At 37.4% G+C, this 26062-nt stretch overlaps 2 protein-coding genes across 6 annotated transcripts; both read right to left on the bottom strand.

Moving 5' to 3' along the window:
* Positions 1-1162: 1162 nt before the first annotated feature.
* Positions 1163-11985, bottom strand: LOC148188631 (uncharacterized). Of its 2 annotated transcripts, XM_088081630.1 has the most exons (8): positions 11733-11985; positions 9939-10283; positions 8517-8720; positions 6243-6341; positions 5450-5487; positions 5209-5355; positions 3569-3785; positions 1163-3006 (listed from the first exon to the last, which is right to left on the bottom strand). In XM_088081630.1, exons 1-7 carry the CDS (start codon positions 11983-11985, stop codon positions 3612-3614), a joined length of 1260 nt encoding a protein of 419 aa, XP_087937756.1. In that variant the 3' UTR covers positions 1163-3006; positions 3569-3611. The 2 variants fall into 2 exon arrangements, with proteins under 2 accessions (XP_087937756.1, XP_087937755.1); XM_088081629.1 differs by having other exon boundaries at positions 1163-3785.
* On the bottom strand, positions 10827-21354 carry LOC121947233 (uncharacterized). 4 transcript variants are annotated; one of them, XM_042492189.2, is made up of 8 exons: positions 21279-21354; positions 18977-19291; positions 17085-17423; positions 16650-16784; positions 15570-15665; positions 15276-15313; positions 15130-15183; positions 10827-13122 (listed from the first exon to the last, which is right to left on the bottom strand). In XM_042492189.2, the coding sequence occupies exons 1-8, from the start codon at positions 21316-21318 to the stop codon at positions 12937-12939; spliced, it is 1203 nt and encodes a 400-aa protein (XP_042348123.1). In that variant the 5' UTR covers positions 21319-21354; the 3' UTR covers positions 10827-12936. The 4 variants fall into 4 exon arrangements, with proteins under 4 accessions (XP_042348123.1, XP_042348124.1, XP_042348125.1 ...); XM_042492190.2 differs by having other exon boundaries at positions 16650-16733; XM_042492191.2 differs by having other exon boundaries at positions 19221-19291; positions 21279-21339.
* Positions 21355-26062: the final 4708 nt, after the last annotated feature.

Raw genomic sequence — 26062 nt, 5'->3', positions numbered from 1 at the left:
TCCTACAATATGAAGCCCTGCAGGCCAACTGCATAAATGAATTGTCCCAAAATAGTATGGGTGTGTTGGTTTGGGTGTGAGGGTGTGGTGTGTGTATGAAAAATTAGTGCAACTGGATGAATGATGGAGAAAAATGGCCAAATGGAAATCCATCAAATCTTATAAAAGTTGTATCTTTTAATCCTTTGGTCATTGCAGCAAAAACTCATAAATTTTATCATGTTAGGCATTTATCCTGGCGTTAGGGATTTAAAATTTTTACTATTTTCCAGCTGACTGATGCATTTTCACCTGTTTCCCAGTCGTCCACCTATATACACAGTCACTGGTTTGGACCAAAGCGACAGACTGACCAACTGACACACGTTCACCCACAGAGCCGCACGACGAGCACAGCTAAAAATAATCCGTAAAAAAACACCGACCACCGTGACCTTTGGACAAAACCTGGTTATTTCCATGTCTGCCTGCACCGCCCGCTCTTTCATTTCCATCCTCTGATCTCCTTCTGTTCAGCAAATTGAGTTTCCTCTCAAGCCGTTCCATTATCTCCTCTAAACTCCTGCAGGTCGTCCGTCCTCCTCCCAAACCGTCCCCCTGCCTCCACCCTGTCCTCCATCCCCAAGTCTTCCCTCACTTAAGCCTTAATTCACTTAACCTGTGTGTGTGTGTGTGTGTGTGTGTGTGTGTGTGTGCGTGTGTGTGTGTGTGTGTGTGTGAGCGTGTGTAGTGGGGATGCAGTGATCAATACAGCAGATGAGGATCTTTCTCTATCCTCTTGCATGTCCTTGTCTCATGTCTGGCATCGTCTGGGACATGTCATCAAGCACACAAACACACACGTACATGCACATGCATGCACACGCACACACAAACACACACACGCACGCGCATCCTCTTCTAATATGGATAGAGTTTACCGTAAATGTGACTCAGCCTCTATGACTGGAATACAAAACACCAAGAAAGTGCAGCACACACACACACACGCACACACACACACACACACACACACACACACACACACACACACACACACAGAGCCCTTCTACAGCTTAAAGACAACCTGTCATCTCCGTCATCTTAAGTGTGAGGATGGAGAGAGCATGAGCGAGTGAGGAGTTAAGGAGGAGAGAGGAGGAGAAAGACACGTGAAGATGTATTAGAGTTAACACTTTTATTTAATTACACATCAATAAATCCTGCCAGGAAATTAGACCCATTAGGCTTATGAATTCTGCGCCCACTGCCGCCTCCGTTCTCTTTGTAAAACACACACTGCTGCACACACACACATCGCTGTACTTTTATCCGTTCCTTAAAGCCTAACCTGAACATGAACCCCGACAAACAACAACTAATTCACATTCAGCTCCTCACACGAAATCTAGATCCCAGTAACAAACTACTTTTACCCTCAGTTTAATCTAAAGCAGTAGCCTCGCTTCAGCCCCAAATGTTTTAGGCATAGGCCCAAGTCTGAAAAAACCTGTATGTATGTATATTTTAAAATAATAATAACAATAACAATAATAACGATAGGCTAATAATGATAATAATAATAGTGATGATTAATAATGATAATCAAAAAAATAAAATTAAATGCCCCAGATCTAATAATGTGTCATTTTGTTCATGCATTAAAGTCCTCAAAAAATAAAAATAAAAAATAGTTAAAAAAATAAAATAAAATGAAAATGAAAAACAGACTAAAAAGAAAACTTTTTTTTTAAAAAGTCATAATTGAAAAAATAATAAAATTAATTGAAAAAATAATAAAATCTATAATTAATTAAAAAAATAAAACGAAAATCCCCAGATCTAATAGTGTGCCATTCATGCATTAAAGTCCTCAAAAAAATTTAAAAAATACAAAATTAGTTAAAAAATAAAATAAAAAGCCCTGGATCTAATAATGTGTCATTCTGTTCACGCATTAAAGTCCTCGAAAAAAAAATAATTAAAATAAAATGAAATAATTACTATCACTTTATTTATATAGCGCCTTTAAAAACAGAGTTTCCAAAGCAGGCAACACAACAGAAAGCCAAACAATCCAACTGAACACAAACGAGGTTTAAATAGGGTCGAGTTTGGATCAAATTAAAACAAGACAAATAATGCATGATGTAGGACGAAGAATGTCAATATATAATAAAAATCTAGTTTTAACATACTCTTAATGTTTTTAATACATTTTTAAGATTGCTTTAATACACTTTTATACCAACTAAGGCCTCATTTTACAATTATTGAATTCAGTGTCTTTTAAGACATTTTATGAAACTAAGCAAAGTATTTAAGTTTCCGACACTAACATCCCATATGAGGTTATTTCAACTGAAACAGCAATCTTTTCTTAAGTTAACAAAGAGATTTTCTTTTTCTAAACCGAACCAAACTTAAACTGTCTGTAATAGATTACTGCAACACAAAAAAGTACTTCTGTGGCAACAGCACTGGGAGATGATGCATTTTGCTGTTAATGAAAAGCACAAAATCTTTACTTCCATCAATCTTTGGTTGTTTTGCTCCATCTCTGAGTGTGTCCCTGCATGAGATTTACGCATCGTTTTTGCAGTTATCAATATAAAAACAGTAACCAATCAATATCTGTTATCTGAGCAGGAGGAAAGATTTGACTCACGAGGCACTGATGAAATATCACTACGGTCTCTGGTGCGAAACACTCTGAAGAGTCACAATTAACAATTTAAACCAGCTCAGTCGCTTTCATTCATTATTGACAAAAAGACTCAACTAATGTGAGCTACCAGGCAGAAATGCTGACTGATTACTGCAGAAATCTAAAAAATCTAATTTGGTAAAGACAGAACACACACACACGTTTGTCAGTGTCAAAGTGTCCCTGTGAGTGTTAATGTCTCCACCTACAGGACTCTCTGTGAACAGCACGTCTCTCTGCATGATGGAAAATCTGTGATGATGAAGATGTGACAGCACCTTGTGAATCATCATTTGCGTCACACGCCTGCAGCCTGCAGCCTGCATGATAAATATGAAATGATCTAACTTCTGATTTAAAATCTGACCCTTCAGGTGCAAACGATTGGGAATTGACTTGAATACAAACTTATTTTAAATTTGATTTTAAATTGTTTCAAATGATCTTTTTATCTTTGCATCTCTTGTTTGCACTTTTAATATTGATTTTTATTTTATTTATTTTACAAAAACATTCAGTAACTGATTTTAACTTTTACATCTTATCTTTTAAATCTATATATTTTACTATGTTTTTATATTTTATTGTTTGATAAAGCACTTTGAATTGCCCTGCTTTATGAAATGTGCTATACAATTAAAGCTGCCTCGCCTATGTAATAAATATTAAATTATCCAACTTCTGATTTAAAATTTGGCCCTTCAGGTGCAAAGGACTGGGAATTGAACTTTAATGGGCTGGAGATCTCCTAACTGACTGACTAAACAATAGAGTTAAATAATAATAATTAAAATTAGAAGTAGCTCAAACACAAACTGTTAGTGCAGCAATTTTGTGACAATGTTAAAAATCAGATGTCATGTAAGCCCCCCCCCCCGTCACCTGCTGGTCTGAGAGAGCAAACGTAGCAGCTGCAGAGCTGAAGTTACTGCAGAGGTGAAGTCACAGTGGAGTACAGAGGCGGGGGAGCGTCCTCCTTGTTGCCGACACCAGAGTTTGCGTTCACCTGAAGCACGGAGTACACAGCGTCACTGGCGTTGCCACGGGTGACGTGGAAATGCACCTCAGAGTAGGTGGGATCACGTGAGTCATCTGCAGCCTGCAGGAGGAAAACAGATCTATTACTACTGGACTTCTTAATCTTAAAACTGTAACTTTAACCTTATTTCCATAACCTACGGAGTCCCATAGGCAAGTTCATGCATAATTTGACCAATAAATTTCCATAACTTTTAGGCAACTTTTAAAGACTGCATAATATTTGAAGCGAACATTGATGCTCCTTATCTGTCCTTTTTTATTATATAACAGCTATTTAAGATATTATTTTTTATAAGTAATTAATCAATTATCAGATTAAGAACTGAATATTTAAATATAAGTAAGGGACTGGACTTTTAAAAGAAATAATTTGGATATTTTGGATTATTTTGACATTTTTTGAGGAAGTTATTTTGGCAATTTATTAGTTTTGCAAGCTTTTCAAGGCCTTTGTAAATTACCATGACCATACGAGCCCCGCAAAGACCCAAAAGATTATGTTTTTTTACGCTTGTGCACACCAGTTAAAATTATGACAATAATAATGTTTCAGCGCTCTACTGTGGTCTTCATATTTTTACACCTTGAAAGCCAAAAAAAGTGCCGTCCATTTCTGCTCTCAGCAGGAAGCTCTGCTGATTTTGTGACGTCAGTCTCACTTCAGTGTGTCTGCTTTTTTTAAGTAAACCATTCAGAGTTTTATCTCCAAATCTTGTGTCTGATACTCAAATAAATTTCTTAGTCTTGCTACAGTATCATTTCCTCCCTCTCGCTGTTCACATTTAAACACACAACCTGAGTGTTTAAGAGGAAACTTCCTCTTCGAAACAAGAAGAAGAAGCTTGTGGTTTGAGATATGATCACAAACTGGACGGGTTATTGTTTCTTAAATGGCAAAAAGTCACCTTATCTTGACGTAACAAAATAGATGCATTATTATTTTTTCTCTTATTTAAAGCTCCAGTGTGCAGGATTTAGGGGGATAAATTGGCAAAAATGGAATACAATATAATTAATGTGTTTTCTTTAGTTTATGATCACCTGAAAATAAGAGTTGTGTTTTCGTTCCCTTAGAGTGAGCCGTTTACATCTACACAGGGAGCAGGTCTTCGTCTACAGACATCAGCATCAGCAGCCCAGAACAGACAAACACCGACTCTCCACAGGAACATTCACATTTTTGTGTTTCACATCAGCCGCTACAATTAGCAACGACCAGTTTCAAGTTTTCTAATATGGAACTGATTTATTCACTGACTAAACTCGAGAAAAGCTGCAGGTTATTTAAAAATCAAAACAAAGTTGTCGACATGTAATCTGCAGAAAACAGACCAAAACAACAACACATTTGCTCCTCTGTACAGTGAAGCATTCATGTTTGAGGCCACATAACAAAAGTCTAGATCCAAACGAAAACAGGGGACAGAGTAAATAAAAAGCTTTATTTAACTGAATCTTTGAATCTGGGAGTTTGTCCTTACTTTGCACTGGGAGGCAGCTGCAGTGGAGCTGTAGTCGTCACTGGTTTCAGCTCCACTTGGTTTGACACAAGTGTAAACTGTGGAGATGTCCACAGGAGGACACCCGCTCCGTCTGTCCTCTCTGCCGTCCTCCTGCACTCTGTTGGTCTGCAGGAGAGAAGACAGGTTTGTTCTGCGTTAATATCGGCTGGTTTCATCGACACTAATGATGCTCAGATGTGTGTCATTTACTAAAACTCACCAGAGAGACAGAAGCGTGCTCTGTGTCCGCCGGAGGATCTGAAAGACAAATGTTCAGCGGAACGGTTTTGTTTCAATTTCAGCAAAAACATAAAGATAACGAACCGCTGAGGCCATCTAAGATTCACTCTGAGTTTTTAAACGGCTGCATGCTGACTTTATGTACAATTTACTGATTCTGACAAATTCTGACGGTTAATCTAACCATGAAAACAGAAGATTTTCACGACTTAACTGTCGAAACCTAGATCGACATAATTTTTCTTGTGCTGCCCTCAGAAGCCTTTCACAAGTTTTTAAACCTTTGAAACTTAAGCGAATCGTTTCGTTTCTTTCAAAAACATGCGGAAAAAAGGCAATCAGCAACTTTATATGAAATTTCCTGCAAATCACAAAAAAATGTGTAAAAGGTTACGAGAAAATTACCTGAAAGTTATCTTTAAGAGAAGAAAGAAAATCATAACAGAATTATCAAATCACTAGAAAAAAAGTCGACAAAACAATATTCATAATCATACATTCAAAATTAGGTTACAGGAGGGATACTGTGATATACTGTGAAAATGCCTGAATCGTTAAAAATACTGTGATATAAATTTTAGGTCTTACCGCCCAGCACTATTTCACCGCTGCTTATTAAAGCCGGAGCTGAGAAACACTCGAGACTGCAGCAGCATCTTAACCTTTCCCATCGAATACAGTTAGTGTTTTTTTGTGGGTTTTTGTGCAGTGGGAAAGAAGTGTGTGTGTGTGTGTGTGTGTGTGTGTGTGTGTGTGTGTGTGTGTTGTCTTACCTTTGGGTTTACTGGCCCTCCTCCTGCAGAAGAACAGCACAGCCAGAGACAACAGGACGATCTTGACGGCCAGAGTCAAACCCACAGACAGCAGCTTCTCTGTGGTCAAACATACACATGTAACATGCAGCACCGGCAGATACACACTTAATCACAATGTTTACAAAAATAACTAAAAAATCGCACTCAGTAGCTTTCAGATCTCCACCGGGCGACCGATCGAGCTGATCGCAGCCACTCTAAACAACTGCTGAAATTTCAGCAGGAATTCATGAGTGTCCCACAAATACACGAACATACTGTAGTGAGGAAATAGGGGGAGGGTCACCCTCTGCCTATGGAGGAGTGTGGGGAGGGACTCCCACATACCTGATGACTGATGACTGTCACCTGTGCTCGGATGGGGGAGGGAGCACACTGACTCAAAGGTGGGCAGAGTCCGGGAGAACGGCGCGTGAGAAAGACTGGACTCTTGTCCGTGGCTGCGGCACCGTGGCGGGAGGGTGCTGCTCGCTACTTTTAGTGTTCCTGTGTTTGGAGGGGAGGCTGGATGCCTCCTTTAGGTAGCGAGGGACCGGGGAGTAGAAGGTGCCTGTGCAGCGTTGGGCGGATCAGCAACCTTCCTGCCCAACAAACGCTTCACGCCGTTCAGCCGCTGCGGGCAGGTTGTCCTCCGTCACTGCTTTGGCGCTCTGGCTGTTTGACTGTTTCTTCCCATGTGCGCTTTCTGACTCTACGGGAGGATCCAAGACTTACACCCCATGGGGGGGTGTCGTCGCCAGGCCGGCGAGATAGTCCATATTGGAGCAGTCCATATTGGGTGCTGTGCTTCCTGATAGTGTTTTAGGAGTGTGCAGAGTGCTGTTTGCTGTGCTGTGTGCAGGGATCTTTGTAAGGTGTGAGCAAAGTTATCTTAATTCACTTGCAGTGTTGTGTATTAAGGGCTGGGGAGGGCTGTCAAATTATTTAGTGGTTGACTCTATGGGGATTCCTGTGTGGGGTTGTCTCTCAGTTTTTATGAATTTGTGATCCTAATAAAGGTTATTTGTGTATTACATTCCTAGCCTTTGGGGTGTATGTTTTTTTGCCTCTGATGCCGGACCAGACCGGATTTACAAAGGTGGTGGCAGCTTTATGCTATCTTAAATCTTTAACAACCAGCAATTATTACAATACGTCTGTTTTTTGACGTAGCTGCATCACGTTGCACGATTTGCTAACAGCCACTGTATGTGAAATATAAACACAAAATATTTATGTAGACGAATGTATTTTTTATCACTAACAAACAGCCAAATATCTGAGATCCATGTCATCTGGACTGAACTTAAAACACAAAACAATAAACACAACTGACCCTTTAACACCTGCATCTACATCAGTTTTTTTTTGTATTCAGATGCCTTTTCCTCACATTTAAACCTCTGAAAATGGGTTTATTTCTTCCAAAAATACATGAAAAACATAATGAGCAACTTTGCAAAAATGTCCTGCAAACTGCAAAAAGACAGTAAACTGTGACAAGGAAATTATCTGAAAATTATCTTGAGATGATTCTGAAATATTATCAAAAAACAAAGGGAAAAATGTCTTTTTTTTAATTCTCTTAATAATATATTTAACATTATGTTACAGAAAGAAAGAAATGTATATTTTTTTCTTTTTTTAAACATTTTCTGTGGCCATTGTTTTGGTGTTGTTTTTACCTTTTTTTATTTTCTGGTAAATTTTCTTTAATTTTTTTTAAACTAATTTCTTTCTAATTTCGGAGCCATTTCATTTAAGTTGCACGTTATCCTCTTCACGTTTTTGAAAGAAATCAAGTCAATGTGTTTGCAGTCTTTGTGATTTTAAAGGGTTAAAATAGACAAAAAAAATACACCACTGAACCACATAGCCTACTCATTTAAATACACAAGGTTGAAGCACAAATATCAGAGAAAAATCACAAAATCAACCAATTCTGCAACTTGACAAAATCAGGCAGGGTGCGAGTACTGAATGCACAAAAACAAAAAGACTCGATTGATTTGACAGTTTTTTAAAGAAAAGATGTCAAAAAGAGCATGCTCCTGTTTGGAAATGCTCTCAGTGCACGTTAAATCTTTGCAGTGGCCTGAGCCCAACCTCACCGCTCTCAGCACTTCACTGAATCTGTGTCATCTTCATGTTTTCAGCGTCTCATAGTGAAGCGTGAAGGTTTGTGTGCACTCCAGGAAAGTCATCTCCCTCAGTCATAGCTGCAGCAGAGAAACACTTTAACTGTTTACGTACCTCGGCCTGCAGGTGGCGCTGCGGTTCTGTGAGTCTGCAGCTGCACAGACTGGGTGGAAGAGGAAGCTTGAGAGGAAGCTGATGAAGGTGTGAAACTTCCTGAAATGGAGCTTAAACTCGGAGGTTTTGTTGTCGGTGTGGAGGCTGATGGGACTGATGCTGGAAAAGGTCGCAGAGTCCAGTTTGGTTTTGAAGTGGTTGAAGCTGTAAACAACGAGGACACAATAAAATGATTATGATCAGATTTTATACACAGTGGGAGAAGTGTGGCAACATTTCTTTCAATAGTTTGTAATTTCTAATCATAAAAAAGAACACTTTATATCATAAAGTGTTAAATATGATTAACAAGACATCTTTTACCTTATAAGGTAAAAGATGTCTTGTTAATCATATTTAAGTTAACTAAAGTGTGCCTGTGTCACAGCTTCAGCTTATCACGCATTCATTTTAAAGTGGGAAATGTTGCTTTGAAGTAGGGCTGAGCAATATGGCTTTAAATAATATGGCGATTTTTTTAAGGATATATTATGATACAAAATGTTTATCTTGATATTTTTAAATGTCCTTTAAACTAATGTTAACTACTAAAATACAAAATTATTGAATTAACTTCATTGTTAATAAAGTAGCTAACATCATATTATAAATTTGAACACCCCATTAGGAGGTTAAATAAAGTACTTTTTAATGAAATTTTAAACAGTATTGTTATGATTAAATAAAAGAAAAGGGGACCAAGGAGTTTTTATTTTGAAGAATCTGGCTCATCACGTTGAAGTTTTTGTTGTGGATTTGAAGTTTCTGGTCAACAGCTGGGTGTTAACAAACAGATACCACGGCGCCTTGAGGACTCACTCACTGTGAGCGGGAAACAGTTCAGATATTACTGATGTTTTAAGTCGCACTGGTGCAAAATGCGACTAAATAGTCGCAGTTGGAGCTCTGCAGATACAAACGGCTCACCGGCTCACCGGCTCACAGTGCCGCCACCACTCATTAAGTTAGCCTTAAACCTGATGATTTATTCTCTGTAAGCTGGAAACAAACTAACGTCTCTTCAGTTCAGATATTAATAATATTTGCAAATCACAGCAGTGCTCCAAAATGTGACTAAATAGTGACGGTCTGGAGCTCTGCAAAAGCCCTGCTCTGTGTGTGTGTCTGTGAGAGGCGGAGAGCTGCAGGAGAGAGCGGGAGAACTGAAACGCCGGTTGCTTATAAAATTTACGTGACAATTTATACTCGGTGTTAGCGATATAATAACTTTATATATTGCATGTGGAACAAGCGGAGATACATCAAGTATATTCAATATATGGCTCACCCCTCGTTTGAAGTGAGAATTTATCAACGTGAGCAGTTATAGAATTATAAAGCAAGTTGTTACGCTGCATATATTTTGAAAAACCGGCAGCTCACCATCTGTGACAATGATCTCAAACTCCTTGTGTGAGTCTAAAATCCATCTGTCCAGACCACATCTGTACCGTCCTGAGTCCGACTTGTTCAGCTGTGTGATGCTCACACTAAGAACAGGGAACAACAGAAAAGGCTTTTCGCTGTAATCAATGCTGTATCTGCCATTTTTAGCTTTGTCGTCGGCCGTTTGAACGAGGACGCCGTCTTTACATTCTTGCTTGCAGAAGAACTTCTTGCTTCCAGGGACAGTAAAAGTGCACTTAACTGTAATATTTCCTCCTTCGGTTCCTGTATAGATGGGAGGTTCTCCTGCATCGGCGAGGGCAGTGTTTCCACCTTGCAGCACTGTTAAGAAGACAAAAAAATCAGCAATTAACCCTTAAGGCTGCTTTATATTACACATACGTATGTTTCTGCACACGAAATGAATGATGATTGATTTGCACCTATATATAATAATAATAATTATTATTATAATTATAATAATAATAATAACAACAATAACAACAACAACAATAATAATAATAATAATAATTATTATTATTATTATTATTATTATTATTATTTGTGCAGTATCAAATAATCACACTCAAACTGCTGTTCACACAAAACACGCTTTTAAAAATCAGGCTAAAAAAATATTATGTATCAGTATAATTTTCTACTTTAACTGAGTTTGTTTTTTAAACCAACATCAGTCTAATCATGGATATTAAATATTCATTAATTTTCAGAATTTCAATCATTTAAATGCCAGGTTTTTCGACTTGATGCCACTTTATTTTTTCATGAAAACACAAAAAATTAATTATTTTCAATATACCACATTCTGAGTAGTTTGGTTTTTTAATATCACAATCTGGCATATGTCAATGATTTGCAGCAACATCGATTTTTATATATTGTTTAATTTTTGTGCAGTGTCAAATATTCATGCTCATACCACTAAGTACACAAAATGCACTTTTAAAATTCAGGCTTTAAAAAATATGATACATTAATATGATTTTCTAGCTTCATTAAGTTTTTCAACCAACATCAGTCCTAATCATAAATATCTAATATTCATTAATTTTCCAAATTTTACCATTTAAATTTTGGTTTGTTTGTTTGTTTTTTTTTGTGTTTTTTTTCTTTTTGTCATAATGCCACTATGTGTTTAGATGAAAACATTCAAATGAATTATTTTCAATATACTTCATGCTATTTCTTCTTCCTCTTTTTGCTGCTGACAGTCTGGGATATGTCAGTGATCAGCAGCTACATTGACTGTGACAGGTCACCTCGTGGAAATAGCATGTATTTCCTCCATATGCCAAGAATGGTTTAAAAAATGACGGCATCAGGTGGAAAATACAATACAAGTCCTGTTTTTCTGCTTTGATGGCTGTGGGATCAAAAATGTCACTTTGAATGGGTTTCAATGGAGCATTTTTTGACCTGAACAGTCTGAATGTAACTATTTAGTTTCCACAGTGTATTTTAGACTTATTGTAGGAGCTGAGCTGCAAATAAGACTGAACAAGAGTACTAAGTCTTGCCAAAATGTATGCCATATGCATGAGTACAGCCAAAATAATCAAAAAATTAAGAAAGAAAAGTGCCTATGAAGTGCCAAACAGTCCCTACAAGTTAAACACAGAAACAAAAATCGACAGATACAAAAGCACAAGATAGACATGACAAATCATGTCATCTGTTGAGTACACATCTGCTATAGCTTATCAAGTGAAAATAAAGAAAATAAGTGTATAAAGCATATGATGCAATAGAGGAAATGACTGAATAACTCACAGAAGAAGAGGCAGATCAGAGTGCGACACACTTTCATGATGCAGTGGTTTAACGCTGCGTCTCTTTCTTCTTCACTGATAAACCAGGAACTTCTCACTTCCCTAAACACTAGAGTTCCTCCTCTACACAAACACACTCCTCTCTCCATCACCTGCAGGTGTATGGCATGTTTCTCTTCCCCAGATGTTTTTGATTGTACATTCAGTATGATTTGGTGTTCAAGCAAAAAAAGACACATTTGGCACAAATACATGCAATACAAATTAATAAAGAGTGCAAATATAAAATATAATTTAAGACATTAAAAACATTAATAAGGTGCAAATTCTTTCAATGCCACGAAGTCACTTCATTTTCATCATTTCATTTTTTTACCAAGGCTTCTCCTGCTGCCTCTCTTACTATATCACAATTTGGGGCAGTTAAATCAAGCAGAGTGAGTAAATATGAAGCTCAGATCATCTCTCCGTCCACAATGCTAGCGAGAAAATTGCTACTACAATTTTGGAAATCTAAAAAAAACCAACAACTTTTGATATGTGGCTTAGGGAATGAGTAAATGTTACATATTTGAAGAAAATAAGATTTATGATGTCAAACAGGGAGAAACTCTTTCACAAAGTCTGGCCATCGGTCATTAATCTGATCAGAAAATTGAATTGAATGGTTATAGTCTAACAGGTTAATTGTATTAATGTGTCATATGTCAATAACCTGCAACTCATGTGATAACATCTTTTTTTTTCTGGTCTGTTTTATTACTAATGTCCAGTTTTTTTTATGTTTGATTTAGATTTATTTTGATTTTGATTTTTATTTTTATTCTTATGGCTGTTTTTGACTGTTGTTTGTTTGTGTATTTTTCTGTTAAAGTTTAAAAAATGACTAATAAAAATTTACCTTCTATCTTCAAATTCAATAAACAAATGTATAAAATCTAAACACACACATCATTTACATTATATAACATTATACTAAAGGCGTGCATTGAGGTCTGGATCCTGCCGTCCCTTTAACCAAAAACTGTTGAGGTATCACATTTATGGCGATGTTACTAAAGACAGAACTAGAACATTTTATCACATAAATACAAGTCATATCACACAGAAAGATGTTTGTGTGCATGTTCCACATTATTTACAGTTCATTCATTTAAACCAGCTTTTTGTTGCCAACTGTGAGATTAAATGTGGCAGCTCTGGAGTTAAGTAACATTAGAGTACACGGACAGATGATCTTCAGCACGGCTGGCTTCAGAGCTCGCTTGTACTCGAGGAACCGAGTACACAACATTGTCACCGTCGCTACGGAGGGCTCTCCTGGACGAGCCGACGCCGCGGTTGGAAAAATCCAACTCAGAGTAGGTGAGTCTACTCCAGTCGTCTTCGGCCTGGAAACAAAAAAAAAACAAGGTGAGGTCAAACTGTTGAAGGACTGTTTTATTCTGACGTCCAACTTTAATCAGAAGCAGCTGCGGTGCGTTAAAAACCAATACTAAACGTGAGATTCAAATCAGTGAGATGAAAATGAATGTGATAATCTTTTTGAACAGCAGAGGGCATAATCTACTTTTGGCTTCACTTGCTCGACACGTCACGTCGCAACATGTTCAACGTCCTACGTCATGTCCGAGACCAGAGACAGCTCGCCAACGTAAATAAGACGAAGCAAAAGCAAGGCGACTGGCAACGTAAAAATAAAGGATGCACCCTCCAGTTTAAAATCAGTGTGGCGACATTTGAGCCTCCTTAAGTCATAAAGTAATAAAGGCGAGAAGATAACAGAAAAGACAAAAACAGTCTGCAAATATTGATAGAGGGTGTTGAACTACACAAATGTTACAACAACCACGATGCAGCATGAGAGCCGGCATCATGGTGAGGAGCTCCGGTCAGCCCCGCCTACACACATTACGCCTTAACAACGACTACACGGCTAAAAAAAACCCCAAAAACTACATGGTCAAACCAGGCTGGCCCAAACAAGTACATGAGCCAAAGAAACAGCCCAACTTATCACCACGAGTGAGAAAAGACCAACTTAGTTCTTCAAACTCGTCCTCTCTGCTTTCCCCTCTAAAGCTAACCTTTAACCCTTTAACCTTTTAACCCTAACCTTTCCACAGCAGCCTCCTCTGTCCCAGTGAAAGAGAGCAGGGGACAGTGTGAATGTCCAGAAATGCATTCATTGCATAGTTTGTTTTGCATTTATACCTCAGAAACAAAAAGAGATTCTTTAATTTCATCTTAAAAAGAAGAGAAGACTGAGTATGTTGTATATTTTTTGTTTGAAATAATATATTATTCAGTCATTTTTTTAAAATCTCATTTTGTATTTAAAAAAAAAGTGAGAATCATAACGTCATAACGTGAATCGCATCGACTCGTGAGTTGAGTGAATCGTTTCATCCCTAATAAAATTAAAAATTAAAAATTCCTAGTGATGTGTCTTTCCGTGTCGAGGCTTCGAAGCGTGTGTCAAGTAATTCATGAAGATTTCTGTGAAGCGCGTATCGAGGCTTGTACCGATGACGTATGTGGTAACATTCAAACCCTCGGGAGCCGGCTGTACCATGTGACTGATTCAGGAAATGGTTCGTGGGTTTGGCGTGCGATTCGAAATATAAGGGGCAACGAAACGCAACATACCTCCACTGTTCTCTCACATTTTGTTGACTTCGGACTTTATTGTGTGTTTGTTTGCAATCTATTCGAGCTTATTAATGAGTGCATTATTGGTTTATTGGCATTATCATTTAAGCACAATTCAATTCATAGCTTCACGCACCAAAACCATGGTGTCATTATAATCACTCTGCCCGTTTCACATTTATTGTCCACTTGATGGCACAGTAGAGCAAATGAAGCACCGTGAAGCTTCGGACGTGAGTGAACCAATTGGATGGAAAGCTTCAACGCTTCATGACACTTCATCTCGCCATCACTAAAAATTCCACATGGCGGAGAAACACAGCATGCTACAGCTGACAGCAAACGCTGCACTCTCACACCAAGCTAAAATGAAATGAGTGTTTATAACTTTAGCAAATAATATAATTATACAATCTTATCCAGTGTTTTTGTTACGGTGTATGGTGTTTTGCAGTGGGTGGAGCTGAGCTGCTCTCGGGAGCTTAACAGAGGGGAGAAAGAAACAACTAGAGTTGACGAAGGTTGCGTTTCGTGTTGCTGAGCATCAAAGTAAAACATGACAGCTGACGTGAAACAAAGACTCGGATCACTTTGTAGGCTAAATATTGCCTTGATCAGCATGAGTTTGACGTTTGTTTGACTGTTTTTTGAGAATTAGTTGCCGTGACAACACTGTAGCGAATGTTGATTTCAGCTCCTTTTGGTTTGCTATATTTGGCTTAAGTGTAAATTGAAGTGATACTCACAGGGGGAGATCTGCTCCTTCTGCACTCTCTGATATTCTCGTACACTTGGTTTGTCTACAAGAGAAAAGGAGTTTGGTTTGTATGAATATCAGCTGGTTTTACAAACACTAATGATGCTCAAATTTGTCACATTTGCTCAAACTCACCTCTGTGACAGAAGTGAACTCTGTTTCCGCAGGAGGCTCTGAGAAACACAGCAGTAAGTTTAGAAAATGACAAAACACTAGGACTCTTCCACTGGACTCATTACACAAAAACTAATTCTGAAATGTTGTGCATATAAATAAATAACTTTAAATGTTTCTTTTTTTTCTTTTTTTTTCTTTTTTTATGCACAAAGAGAACAAACAGTTAAAACCTTAATTTTTTCATGTGACAAATAGGAAGTGTCCGAGTTATGGTTTCCTGCCTGTGTCTGAGTGCGTTTCCTGTTGCCTCACCTTTGGCTTTAGAAGTCACTTTTCTGCACACAATCAGCACAGACAGTGATAACATAACCATGACGATCAGCGTCAGGCCCACATACAGCAGCACATCTGTAGATATTTGAGGAGAACATCAAGTTTGTTACTCATACAGTGAGCTACACATACTAAATATTTGTATACATGTGCATACACTTGAATATAAATACATGCAGTAACACTTTATACCTGTATGGTTAGACCTCAATGTTAAATTTGGGAGTTTCTGCATACAGTTGACATACTTTACCAGCATACTTGTGTACTTTGATAGTCTTTGGAAAATACACACTCCTGATTGGCTGGGAGGTGTCCAATAAAATCATAAGACAGAAAACTTCAGCCAGACTTCCAGACATTAACTTAAGCAGGGGGATACGGCTACTCTTGTTCTGTCCAATAATAAAATAATATATCTACCAGCAGCTCTAAAGCTCAATGATTAACATCTTATATTAACTCAAATGAACACTTAGCTGTGACTGCAGCCTTAAAGAAAAGACAGCGCTTATGATTGGCTGGTTGTGAAAATGTGGACTAACTGATGCATGCTGTTTGGAATAAATCTGGATGGTAAATGGTAAATGGACTATACTTGTATAGCGCTTTTCTAGTCTTATTGACCACTCGAAGACTCCTTTTTAACACTACATGTCACATTCACCCATTCACACACATTCACACACTGGTGGCCGAGGCTACCGTACAAGATGCCACCTGCTACTCAGTAATCATTCACACACACTCACACTCCGATGACGTAGCATCAGGAGCAATTTGTGGTTCAGTATCTTGCCCAAGGATACTTCGACATGTTGTCCAGAGGAGCTGGGGATCAAACCGCTGACCCTCTGATTAGAAGACGACCCACTCTACCTCTGACACTTATATGTCATTTGCATTTAATGAAGCTATATCTTTCAATAACAAATAATTAAATACACTCATAAGCTAGCAAAAATAAAATGCAAATGTATTTTACATATAAACATTGACATATATATACAGAATCAACATTTAACAGCTTCATCTATCAAACTTAGTGTGGGCACGTACCTGTGGTTCTTGTGCCAGGAGGTGCGGAGCCTCCTGAGTTGGAGTTTGAACTTGGTGTGGTTGTTGATGTGGAAGCTGATGGGACTGGTGGTAAAACAGTTGTTGGATTTAAGTTTGGTCTTGAAGTTTTTGGAGCTGCGGTCAACAAAAACATGATTGGACAACTGATGGAAATGTAATATTTTCGCAGGTTCTCCTGATTTTTCACCCATCTCCCACTCTGCCCCGATTGGTAATTTCTCACGCTTATTTACCAATTTAAAATGGATGTTTTTCACGTCTATATGTGGAATATGTGTTGCCTGATTAGCCTTAAAGAGATCTCCTTCATACATTACATTTAATTTTTACTGTGGTACCTGGCGACCCAGTCTGAAGCCTCTGCCCTCGATGCCATGACACTGGAAATCTTATCAATCTCAAGTGGAAACTCACCTTCTGTGACAGTGACCTCAAAGCTGCGGTAGGGATCTACATAGAAGGAAGAGTCCAGACCACACCTATACTGTCCTGAGTCAGACTTGGACAGCTGAGTCATGTTCACATACAAAACTCCTGATGAACCTGATGAAGTTTCCTTTACATATCTGATGCTGTGTCTGCCTCTCTGATTTCTGTTGCCAGTCGTTTCAACAAGAATGCTACTTCTTTTACACTCTTCCTTGCAGAAGTATTTCCTGTTTTCAAAGACATTAAAGAAGCATGCCACTACAATATTTCCTCCAGGTTGTGTGTGGAGAGTGTGTTCATCAGAGGGACCTCCCATCAGCAGTGCTGTTGAAATGATAAACAGTCAATAGTTACTATCCATAGTTTGTATAAGAAATCACAAGAATTGCTTTGTTAAATCTGACCTACAGTCACAGTGGGAGCTGCCAAATTCAACCAGTCTGTGATTTAAGATTCAGTGCATCATAAACCCACTCGATGAACAATTTGATTTGATCATATTTGATAAAGGCACGCTATGCAGGATTTGTCGCTCCTCCGCACTGGCTCAACAGAATAACGGCAGCGGTGGTTTAGGCGCCGTACACATACTGCTTTTCTCGCCTGGAAAACGTGAGGTCGGGCACTGGGTGCTGCTCCTGTATCCACTCTGTGCCGACTTTCATGAGTACAGAAGCAGGTTGTGTCTGAGGTCACAGCACCAAATCATTTGATGGGTTTCCATTACAGATTTGTGCAAAAATTTAGCATTAAGCTGACTGTGTTTCCACTGAGTGATGCTGTGTGACTTCTCTGGTCATAACATCCCAGTAACCATGGTGATGGATGTTCAAAACATTAGCAGCTTTATTTCTATTGCAGCCATTGCACTAGCCGTCATTATTTCCAATCAGAGGCCACGTAGGCGTGTTATGGAGCCATGATGGAAAGGCGAGCCCCTTAAGAGAGATTCTAGGAGCTGATAGTCCACGATTTCACAAAATGTGATGAAATGTGGATTCAAAAATGAATGTGATCCAATAACAGCTCTTGTAGCTCCTGCTGCATCATGAGAGAGCACATAGACACAGCATCATGTGACCTGGAAAAGACTAAAAAGGGTTTCCATTGCAGTTTCGAGAAATATGGCTTTTTTTAATCATCTCAAATACCACCTCATGCTAGCTTAAAACCTTTTTTTTTTTTTTTTTGCATTAAATGGGAGTTTCAAGCATTTGGGCCTAAAATATAGTCCTTGGCAGAAATATAAAGCTCAGGTTATCCCTGCATTAAAGCGATCAAAATTCTCCACTTTGATCAGAGACTAATATTTATGGAATAAAGGAAAGATATCTGCGGCCTGTGATTTGCACAGTAATGCATTAAAAACAGCTGCAACTTGAGATAAGGACAGTCCAACTTTATATATTTTTAAATTATAGATTTTTGCTTGGAATGACACTTGTACATGCTAGTTGCCTCTCTGCATATGAGATAATTTTTTCTTAATTTTGTCATATAAATATTTGGGCAGTGTAGATGAACAAATTAAAAACACTAGTAAATAGCTATAAATTAAAAAAAACTCCCCTACAGTTCTCTGCAGGAAAAAGTATGAAAATTGTTCAACACACTATTAATCATGTGCTTTAATCTATCAGCTTCTGCCAGCAATATAAAAACACAAAACTATCACTGGAGACAATAAGTGGGTATGTGTATGATCCATTTCGAGTTAGTTTTAATGGTGCGTGAGAGTGTCACACTTTTTGCAGCTCACCTGTTGGTTTTAAATGAGCATCTATCAGTTTTCACAATAATAGAAAAAAGAAGAACAAAATGCATCATTTTTTTTTAGAAAAGAAAAGATATTTTCATGACTTTTAGTAGAAACTCACCATCTACAACAATGATTTCAAACTTGACCGGTGAGGTAAACCCCAAACCACATCCGTACACTCCTGAGTCAGACTTTGCCAGCTGAGTGATGGTCACAGAAAGCTCTCTCTCTCGTTTATATTCAATGCTGTATTTGCCTTCCCGAGCTCTAACCCCATTTGTTTCAATAAGAGTGTCTTTTTGTTCACATTTGTCTCTACAAAAATACTTCCTGTTTCTTGAGAAGGTGAAGAGGCAATTTACTGTGAAATTTTCTCCTTCAATTCTTGGATAGACTTGTGCACTGATGAGACCAGATTTTTCATCCTGCAAAGCTGATGAAAAGATGAAAAGTCATTACTTACTGAAAGTACTGTATGTAAGATGCTGCAGTTTTATAACAGTAGTTTCTAAATCACATTAACAGATCCACATTGTCACACTGGGAGCTGACCACTTCAACCACAGTCTTTGATTGTGTTAACCGTATCTTTGTCCTCCTTTTGCCTTTCCTGTCTAAAGTCTGTCTAAAATTAACACAGTTGCAAAACTTTTTAACCCAATATGACGCACTTGAAAAGTTTCAGTCTGGTTTTAAACCTCGCCACAGCACTGAAACGGCTCTTTTACAAATTTTTAATGATCTGGTTTTAACTTTGGGCTTTCTGCCATATTGGTTCTGTTAGGTTTATCAGCTGCATCTGATACTGTTGATCACAGAATTCGCCTGTCCCACTTAAAAAAAATGTGTGGGGATTACAGGTGCTGCACACCAGTGGTTTGAGTCATACTTCCTCTGGGGCGGCTGCAATCGCCTGTGGTGTCCCACAAGGCTCTGTTTTGGGCCCAATTCTTTTTTCATTGCACATGCTGCCTCTAGGTTCTATTTTTGAAAAACATAATGTTTCACTTTAATTGTTTTGCTGACGACCTACAAATTTATATTCCGTTGAAATTAAAAAGTAAGGGTTCACTGCAGCCTTTACTTGATTGTCTAAGAGACATTACAACTTGGATGTTCTTAAACTGTCTTAATCTAACTGAAAATAAAATGGACGGACACACTGGGCTGCTTGATATGGGCTCTCTTGGCCCTCTTGCCTCTAGTTTTCATTCTTCTGTGAAGAGTCTTGGTGTTTTCTTTGATAATGGTTTTAAATTTGACAAGCAGATCTCTTCAATAGTAAAGTCCAGTTTCGATCAGCTGAGGCTGGAAGCCAAAGTGAAAGCCTATTTCCCTCTTAACGTTTTAGAGAGGTTGATACATGCCTTCATAACAGTTCGTCTAGACTACTGTAATTCTCTATATGTTGGTTTGAACCAGTCGTCCATCACACGTCTGCAGCTGGTCCAAAATGCAGCCGCTCGCCTCCTAACAGGCGTTAAAAAGAAGGACCACATTACGCCTGTGCTGCGTTCACTGCACTGGCTCCCTGTTCATTACAGAATTTGATTTTAAGATGTTGTTAACTTTTAAAGCACTTAATGGTTTGGCACCGCCTTATTTAAACAAACTGCTTTAAGTTCATGCTCCAGCCAGAGCACTGAGGTCTGCTAACCAGCTGCTCCTGGCTGTGCCCAAACAAGGCTTAAAACCAGGGGAGCTTTTGCTGTAGCTGCACCAAACCTGTGGAAAAGCTTTCCACTTAAAATCAGATCTGCCTCGACGCTAGAGCATTTCAAATCTTTATTGAAGACACATCCAACAACCAAATCTTAGTTTTCTTTCTCTTTTCTGCTAAATCACATTTAACAGAATGATTTAGGGAACCAGTATGCCAACAACCCATTATTTCAACACCACTGTTTCAAAATGCTGCTAGCTTTATTTTGGCTGAAACTCACAGGTCTTTATTTGTCTGTAATATGTAAGATCTTTTTTCTACTACATACATCAGGTATTTTGAATTTTGGGAAGCGACAAAAACTCCACTCACACTTGGGGTGAAGAAACAAAACACATAAATGCTGTTACCCTGCACATTCACGCAAAACAACTAAATTATCCAAGTCTCTCCTAAAATACTGCTCACATGCTCGAATGAACAAAAAACTCTAATTAGAGCTACTTCTCTAAAATACCTAAAATCTGTAGTACTTGTTCTGTGCAAAAATCTACCAAAATGACATTGTTTTTTGTACAAATATCCGTCTTTCTGTTACTTTCTCTTCACCATGGCTCAGCAGGCAAACAGTTTACTGATTGACGGCTCACACCTGACTCTGAACATTAAGTTCAATCACATAAAACAACAATTGTTTTTCTAAAGAAAGCAATAATTAGAGGGAAATTAGAGAGAAAAATAAAGTGAATGTACTCACAGAGGAGGAAGAAGCAGATCAAAGTGTGATGGAGTTTCATGTTGAGACTGATGGTTTAACGCTGACTTTCTTCCTTCTTCATTCAAGAACCAGGAAATTCCTCACTTCTTTAAATGATGGAGTCCCTCCTCCAAACACACACACACACACGTACACACACACACACACACACACACACACACACACACACACACACACACACAGAGCTCTACTCTCCTCCTCTCTCCATCAGTCTAACCTTTTTTTGTGCGCCGCTTTCAGACGACTTCACGTTTTTGATAGAAATCAAACCAATTCCCAGGTTTCAAAGGGTTAAAACATTACTGTTCACAGTAGCTTTCCAATACCAGAACTTTTTCTTTATTGTGCAGATGTTCACTAGCTTGTTTGATTGTTTTGTTGTCCTTTATTGTTTGTTTTTACTCTTCCAAATTGATGTTTATTATCTTTTGAATGCAATTTTAATGTTTTCTACATGTGCTGCATTTCATTTATTTATTTGCCCCGGTAAAGCACGCAGAATTTGTGATTTTTACTATTTTCTGCCTGATGAGGTATTTTTGACCATATTTAGCATATAGAGAAACAACATGTTATTTCCACTAGGTGACCTGTCAAAATCAATGTTGCTGCTAATCATTGACATATCCCAGACTGTGATAATCAAAAAATAGTCTATTTTGCATGTAGTATATTGAAAATAATTATTTTTGTGTCTTTTTCATCTATAAATATAGTGGCATAATGACAAAAGCCTGGCATTTAAAGGGTTAAAATTCTGAACATTAAACAGTATTTGATATTAATGATTAGGGCTGATGTCGGTTTAAATTTTTTTTTTAAAAAAATCATCATAAAAATCATATTCGCATATGACATTTTTCATAGCCTGACTTGTATGCAAAACTGCACTGCACCAAAAATAATAATGTACAAAAATTAATGTTGCTGCAAATCATTGGCATTTTCTAGGCTGTGATAAAAAAAAATTTTTGTAGGGTTTTTTTCCATTTAAAAACGTAGTGGCATCATGACAAAAACATTTGATATTTATGATTCGGACTAATGATGGTTTATAAGTTAACTCAATTAATTTAGAAAATAATCATGTATAATTTCTTGTTTTTGTTTTGATTTTATATAGTGGATTTTTAGCATATGAGTGTGTGTAAAAATTACTTCAGTTATATTCAGCCATTAGTCTACAAATCTTGGCTGAATATAAAACAGAGATTTTGTAGAATAATATCTGTCCCCACAGTTAGGTAAACACTGTCATTCAGATAATAGAATTAAGTATGAAACAATACAAAAATACATTTAAATAACAAAACTCTGCAATAAAAGTAAAAAATGTATCTGGATGTAAATACTACTGAAGGAGTAGTTAGCAACATCAAATTATATTTAGTGTGGGGGGATTATCTTTTCATATCTCTTCTTAATTTACGGAGGCAGGTGAATCCGGCTAATCAATTAAGAAGAAAACTCTCTAAAGAGTTTTAACTTTTATAGTAAAATATAGACTCTTAAATAACTGTTTAAACTCATACTTTACTGTTTTTCGGCTCTTTTTAAGCTGAACTTCGTGATATGCAGCAGCTCTTCCACACGGTTTCCCACCGGCACAGTTTTAAAATGCGCCGTGAGTTTTTTAACTGCCCCTATATACGGTGAATTACGTCTTAAAGGGAAATGGGGAAACAACTGAGACTCAGGAAATGTCATGTATTAAAATTAAAAAAATAAAATAAAAGATACGGAAAAAATAAACTTCCTTTTAAATCATGTGAACCCTGCTGCACTCTGCACATGCAATTTTTCATTTTTTTTTAAATTTATTATCATTACCGTAGGAGATGCCCTGTTGAAATGTTGGAAATAAAATACATAAAAAAAGAAGAAAGTTCTACAACAGTTTTCTTAACTATTTTTGTGCTTTTTCCATGTCACCTATATCTATCACCTATCATTAACATTCGTAAACATAAGACCTACTGTAAGCACCTGGACTAGACAAATTCAGACATTTGTTATGGTGTAGCTTTTGTGCTGCATTTTTAAAATTAAAAAAATAAAAAATAAAAAATGTCTCCTAAATTCAGAAATACAAACAACTATAAAAAGTGTCTACAGTGTTGTACTCTATCACATTTTTCACATCATTCTTATGTTTATTCTTTTTTTTGGCTGGACCATAGCAGCTTTAGGTTTTCACCTAGTCTTGTTTTTATAGTTTCAAACTCAGAAACACTGAATATGCATATTTTCTCTCTTTGATCCATGCTTGCAAACAGCAACACAGAGCTGCCTCTTTTATCGATGGATGAGGACTTATTGCTAGTTTAGGAGTTGTGCAAAGAAGTTTCACCCAGGTGTATTTATAATTACAAATGTAATTTCTATCAGCTGTGAAATGATGCTGTCTTGTTTAACACAGTTAATCCGAGAGTTTGGGGTCTTTTTGAGATCACAGGGGAAAAAAACACACCTTTATAGACTGATTGTGTGACTACTGTTGTTGTCGATCTTTTACTTCTATTTTTTAGCTTTTTATTGTATATTATTTATCATTGTTTTACTGATGTCTTGATATGTTTTTGTTTATGATTGTTATATCTGTAAGGTAACCTTAAATGTCCTGAAAGGTGCCCATAAATCAGTGTTAACTGTTTTGAGAAAGAGTTTGAAAATGTGTGAAACCGATGAAAGAGTGTCCACACATTTGCAACAGGAAGACTTGTACTGTGCTGATGTAGCGGTCCTTGTACTCCTCTTGCGTTGTGTATTTAGTGACAAGGCAGACTTTTTCACCGTTGGCATGCTCGCTGTTTATTTCTCATCTGGACTGACCTGGCATGGAGATTTAACACACAGTCAGTCCAGTTCGCCGTTTATACACACACATACACGGCTGCAAGAAGTAAAATGAAAAGAAAGTGCAAGTTAGCCAACATGTGTAACTTTAGCCATTTGTAAACAGAAATAAAAGACAAATATCGTCAACTTCGTCAACGGGAGCTTTATGATTCAAAATACAACTTGAACCACTCCTTAATATTAAAATGAAAGTAATTAATATAAAACAAAGACAGAGGTCATACTCATGCACCTACCCCGGAGGCAGCGAGGTCAGACTGTTGCTACCCCCCGGGGTGCACGACCCTAAACCACAGGGGTGCTGCCTTTACTTACAATAGGAGACCCCAGTTCCCGTGTTTTGTAGTGTGTTTTATATGGCAAGTGGGATCACATTATCTCTTAACTCCGTTACACTGAGAGGGAGATGATGAAGATCAAGATGATCCACGTTTCATTTATTGTGTCAGCAGTTGACAAAAACTGTAATAAGAAAATTGGTTTTAATGTTGTCTGAATTTCGTCTGTATTTGAACCAGTTTTGTACCCTGTGCTTCACAGGTTTGAACATCAGAGGGCAGCAGACTGACAGACAGACAATCCACAAAGCTAGAATCACATTCGGCAAACACTCATCCATACTTCCAGCACAAGAGTATTATAATGAGACACACATATATTTGCACACTTTACTCAGGCCAGTGACACAAGAGACACAGAATGACCAGAGACACAAAGTGTAAAAACACAAAAAGACCACGAAGGGATGCAAATTGTCCACGAGAAGGCACTCAGAGATTCAAAGAGATACACAACAACAGTAAAAGACACAAAATAAAAAACTGCAAAATGACCACAAAGAGCTGCAAAGAGATGCAAAACAACCACCAAAGGACCCTTAATGACCCAACCAATGCAAAGAGATGAGAAATGACAAGAGCCTCCAGAAGATTCAGAATTACTACCGAAAGACACAAAATAACTGCAAAGAGATGCGGAAAAGTCTCTACAGTCTTTTGGGTTGCAGAAGCTAAAGAGAAGAATCAGATAAATTTAAAATAATGCAGAATTTCACAGTGTCATTGGTGTGTGGTCAGTTTGTGAAACAGAGCAGAGTTTTTATACAAAGATAAAAAAAAAATCATCTGTTTAATGTCACTTCCTTTTTTTTGACTCTAAGTCTTAACTTTCTTCTTTCAGTTTCACATAGAGCCTCCTCAATATGAACTTCTCTTTTCACAGAATTATACCCAACATAATCAAAGAATAGACCCTTTGTTTTGTATTTTTAAGGTCATAAAAATGTTAAAGTGTTGCCTGCATTAACCCTTTAAAATCTGGAGCGACATCACTTTTGTTGGGCGACATTCAGATGCCTTTCACAAGTATTTAAACCTTTGAATTCTGAGCTAATTGGTTTTTTACAAGACAGGCAAAAAGGGAAATTGGCACCTAGGTATGTAATGTTCCACAAACTGCAATTAATTAACAGATTTAGAAATTTAGTTTTTAAAACTACCAGGGAAACTGGAATAAGCTATGAGAAAACTTAATTTGTAATCAATTATTTTTTATGCAGAAAAAACCCCACCAAAAATAGGAGATAGACTACTCTCCCATTGCTATTTGACCAGAGCTGAGCACACCACCCTGCAGTAGACAAGTATAATATTTCTATTATTTTTTTTTTCTGGTGCACTATTTTCATCATTATAAATAAACCTGAAAGCAGCATGGAGGCCAGTGAAAATATTCAAGCAGTTAGTAAAATAAACAACTAAACAGATAAAATAAATATCAAAATAAATACATATTATGATGAATTTAGTATAAATGTTTTTAAAAAAAATGTATGGTTAAAAAACAAATAGTTCAACATAATAAAAATAGAACTGAATAGAATTACAATACAATCAAAATACTAA

This window comes from Plectropomus leopardus, chromosome 9 (assembly GCF_026936395.1).
Source record: "Plectropomus leopardus strain MGB_pleo_1.0 chromosome 9, ASM2693639v1, whole genome shotgun sequence".
Classification (NCBI taxonomy): Eukaryota; Metazoa; Chordata; class Actinopteri; order Perciformes; family Serranidae; genus Plectropomus; species Plectropomus leopardus.
The sequence above is the reverse complement of the archived record's forward strand: the minus strand, read 5'-3'. Positions and strand labels throughout refer to the sequence as shown.

Excerpts from the sequence above, each read along its gene's own strand:
- LOC121947233 (XM_042492189.2), bottom strand. The coding sequence starts at position 21,318 with ATGAAACTCCATCACACTTTGATCTGCTTCTTCCTCCTCT. Across the intron at positions 16,785-17,084 it reads TGAGGTCACTGTCACAGAAG|CTCCAAAAACTTCAAGACCA; the intron begins GTGAGTTTCCAC and ends TGTTGACCGCAG. Across the intron at positions 15,666-16,649 it reads TCCTGGCACAAGAACCACAG|ATGTGCTGCTGTATGTGGGC; the intron begins GTACGTGCCCAC and ends AAATATCTACAG.
- LOC148188631 (XM_088081629.1), bottom strand. The coding sequence starts at position 11,985 with ATGTATTTGTGCCAAATGTGTCTTTTTTTGCTTGAACACCAAATCATA. Across the intron at positions 10,284-11,732 it reads TCTGATCTGCCTCTTCTTCT|TGCTGCAAGGTGGAAACACT; the intron begins GTGAGTTATTCA and ends TCTTCTTAACAG. Across the intron at positions 6,342-8,516 it reads AGCGCCACCTGCAGGCCGAG|AGAAGCTGCTGTCTGTGGGT; the intron begins GTACGTAAACAG and ends GTTTGACCACAG.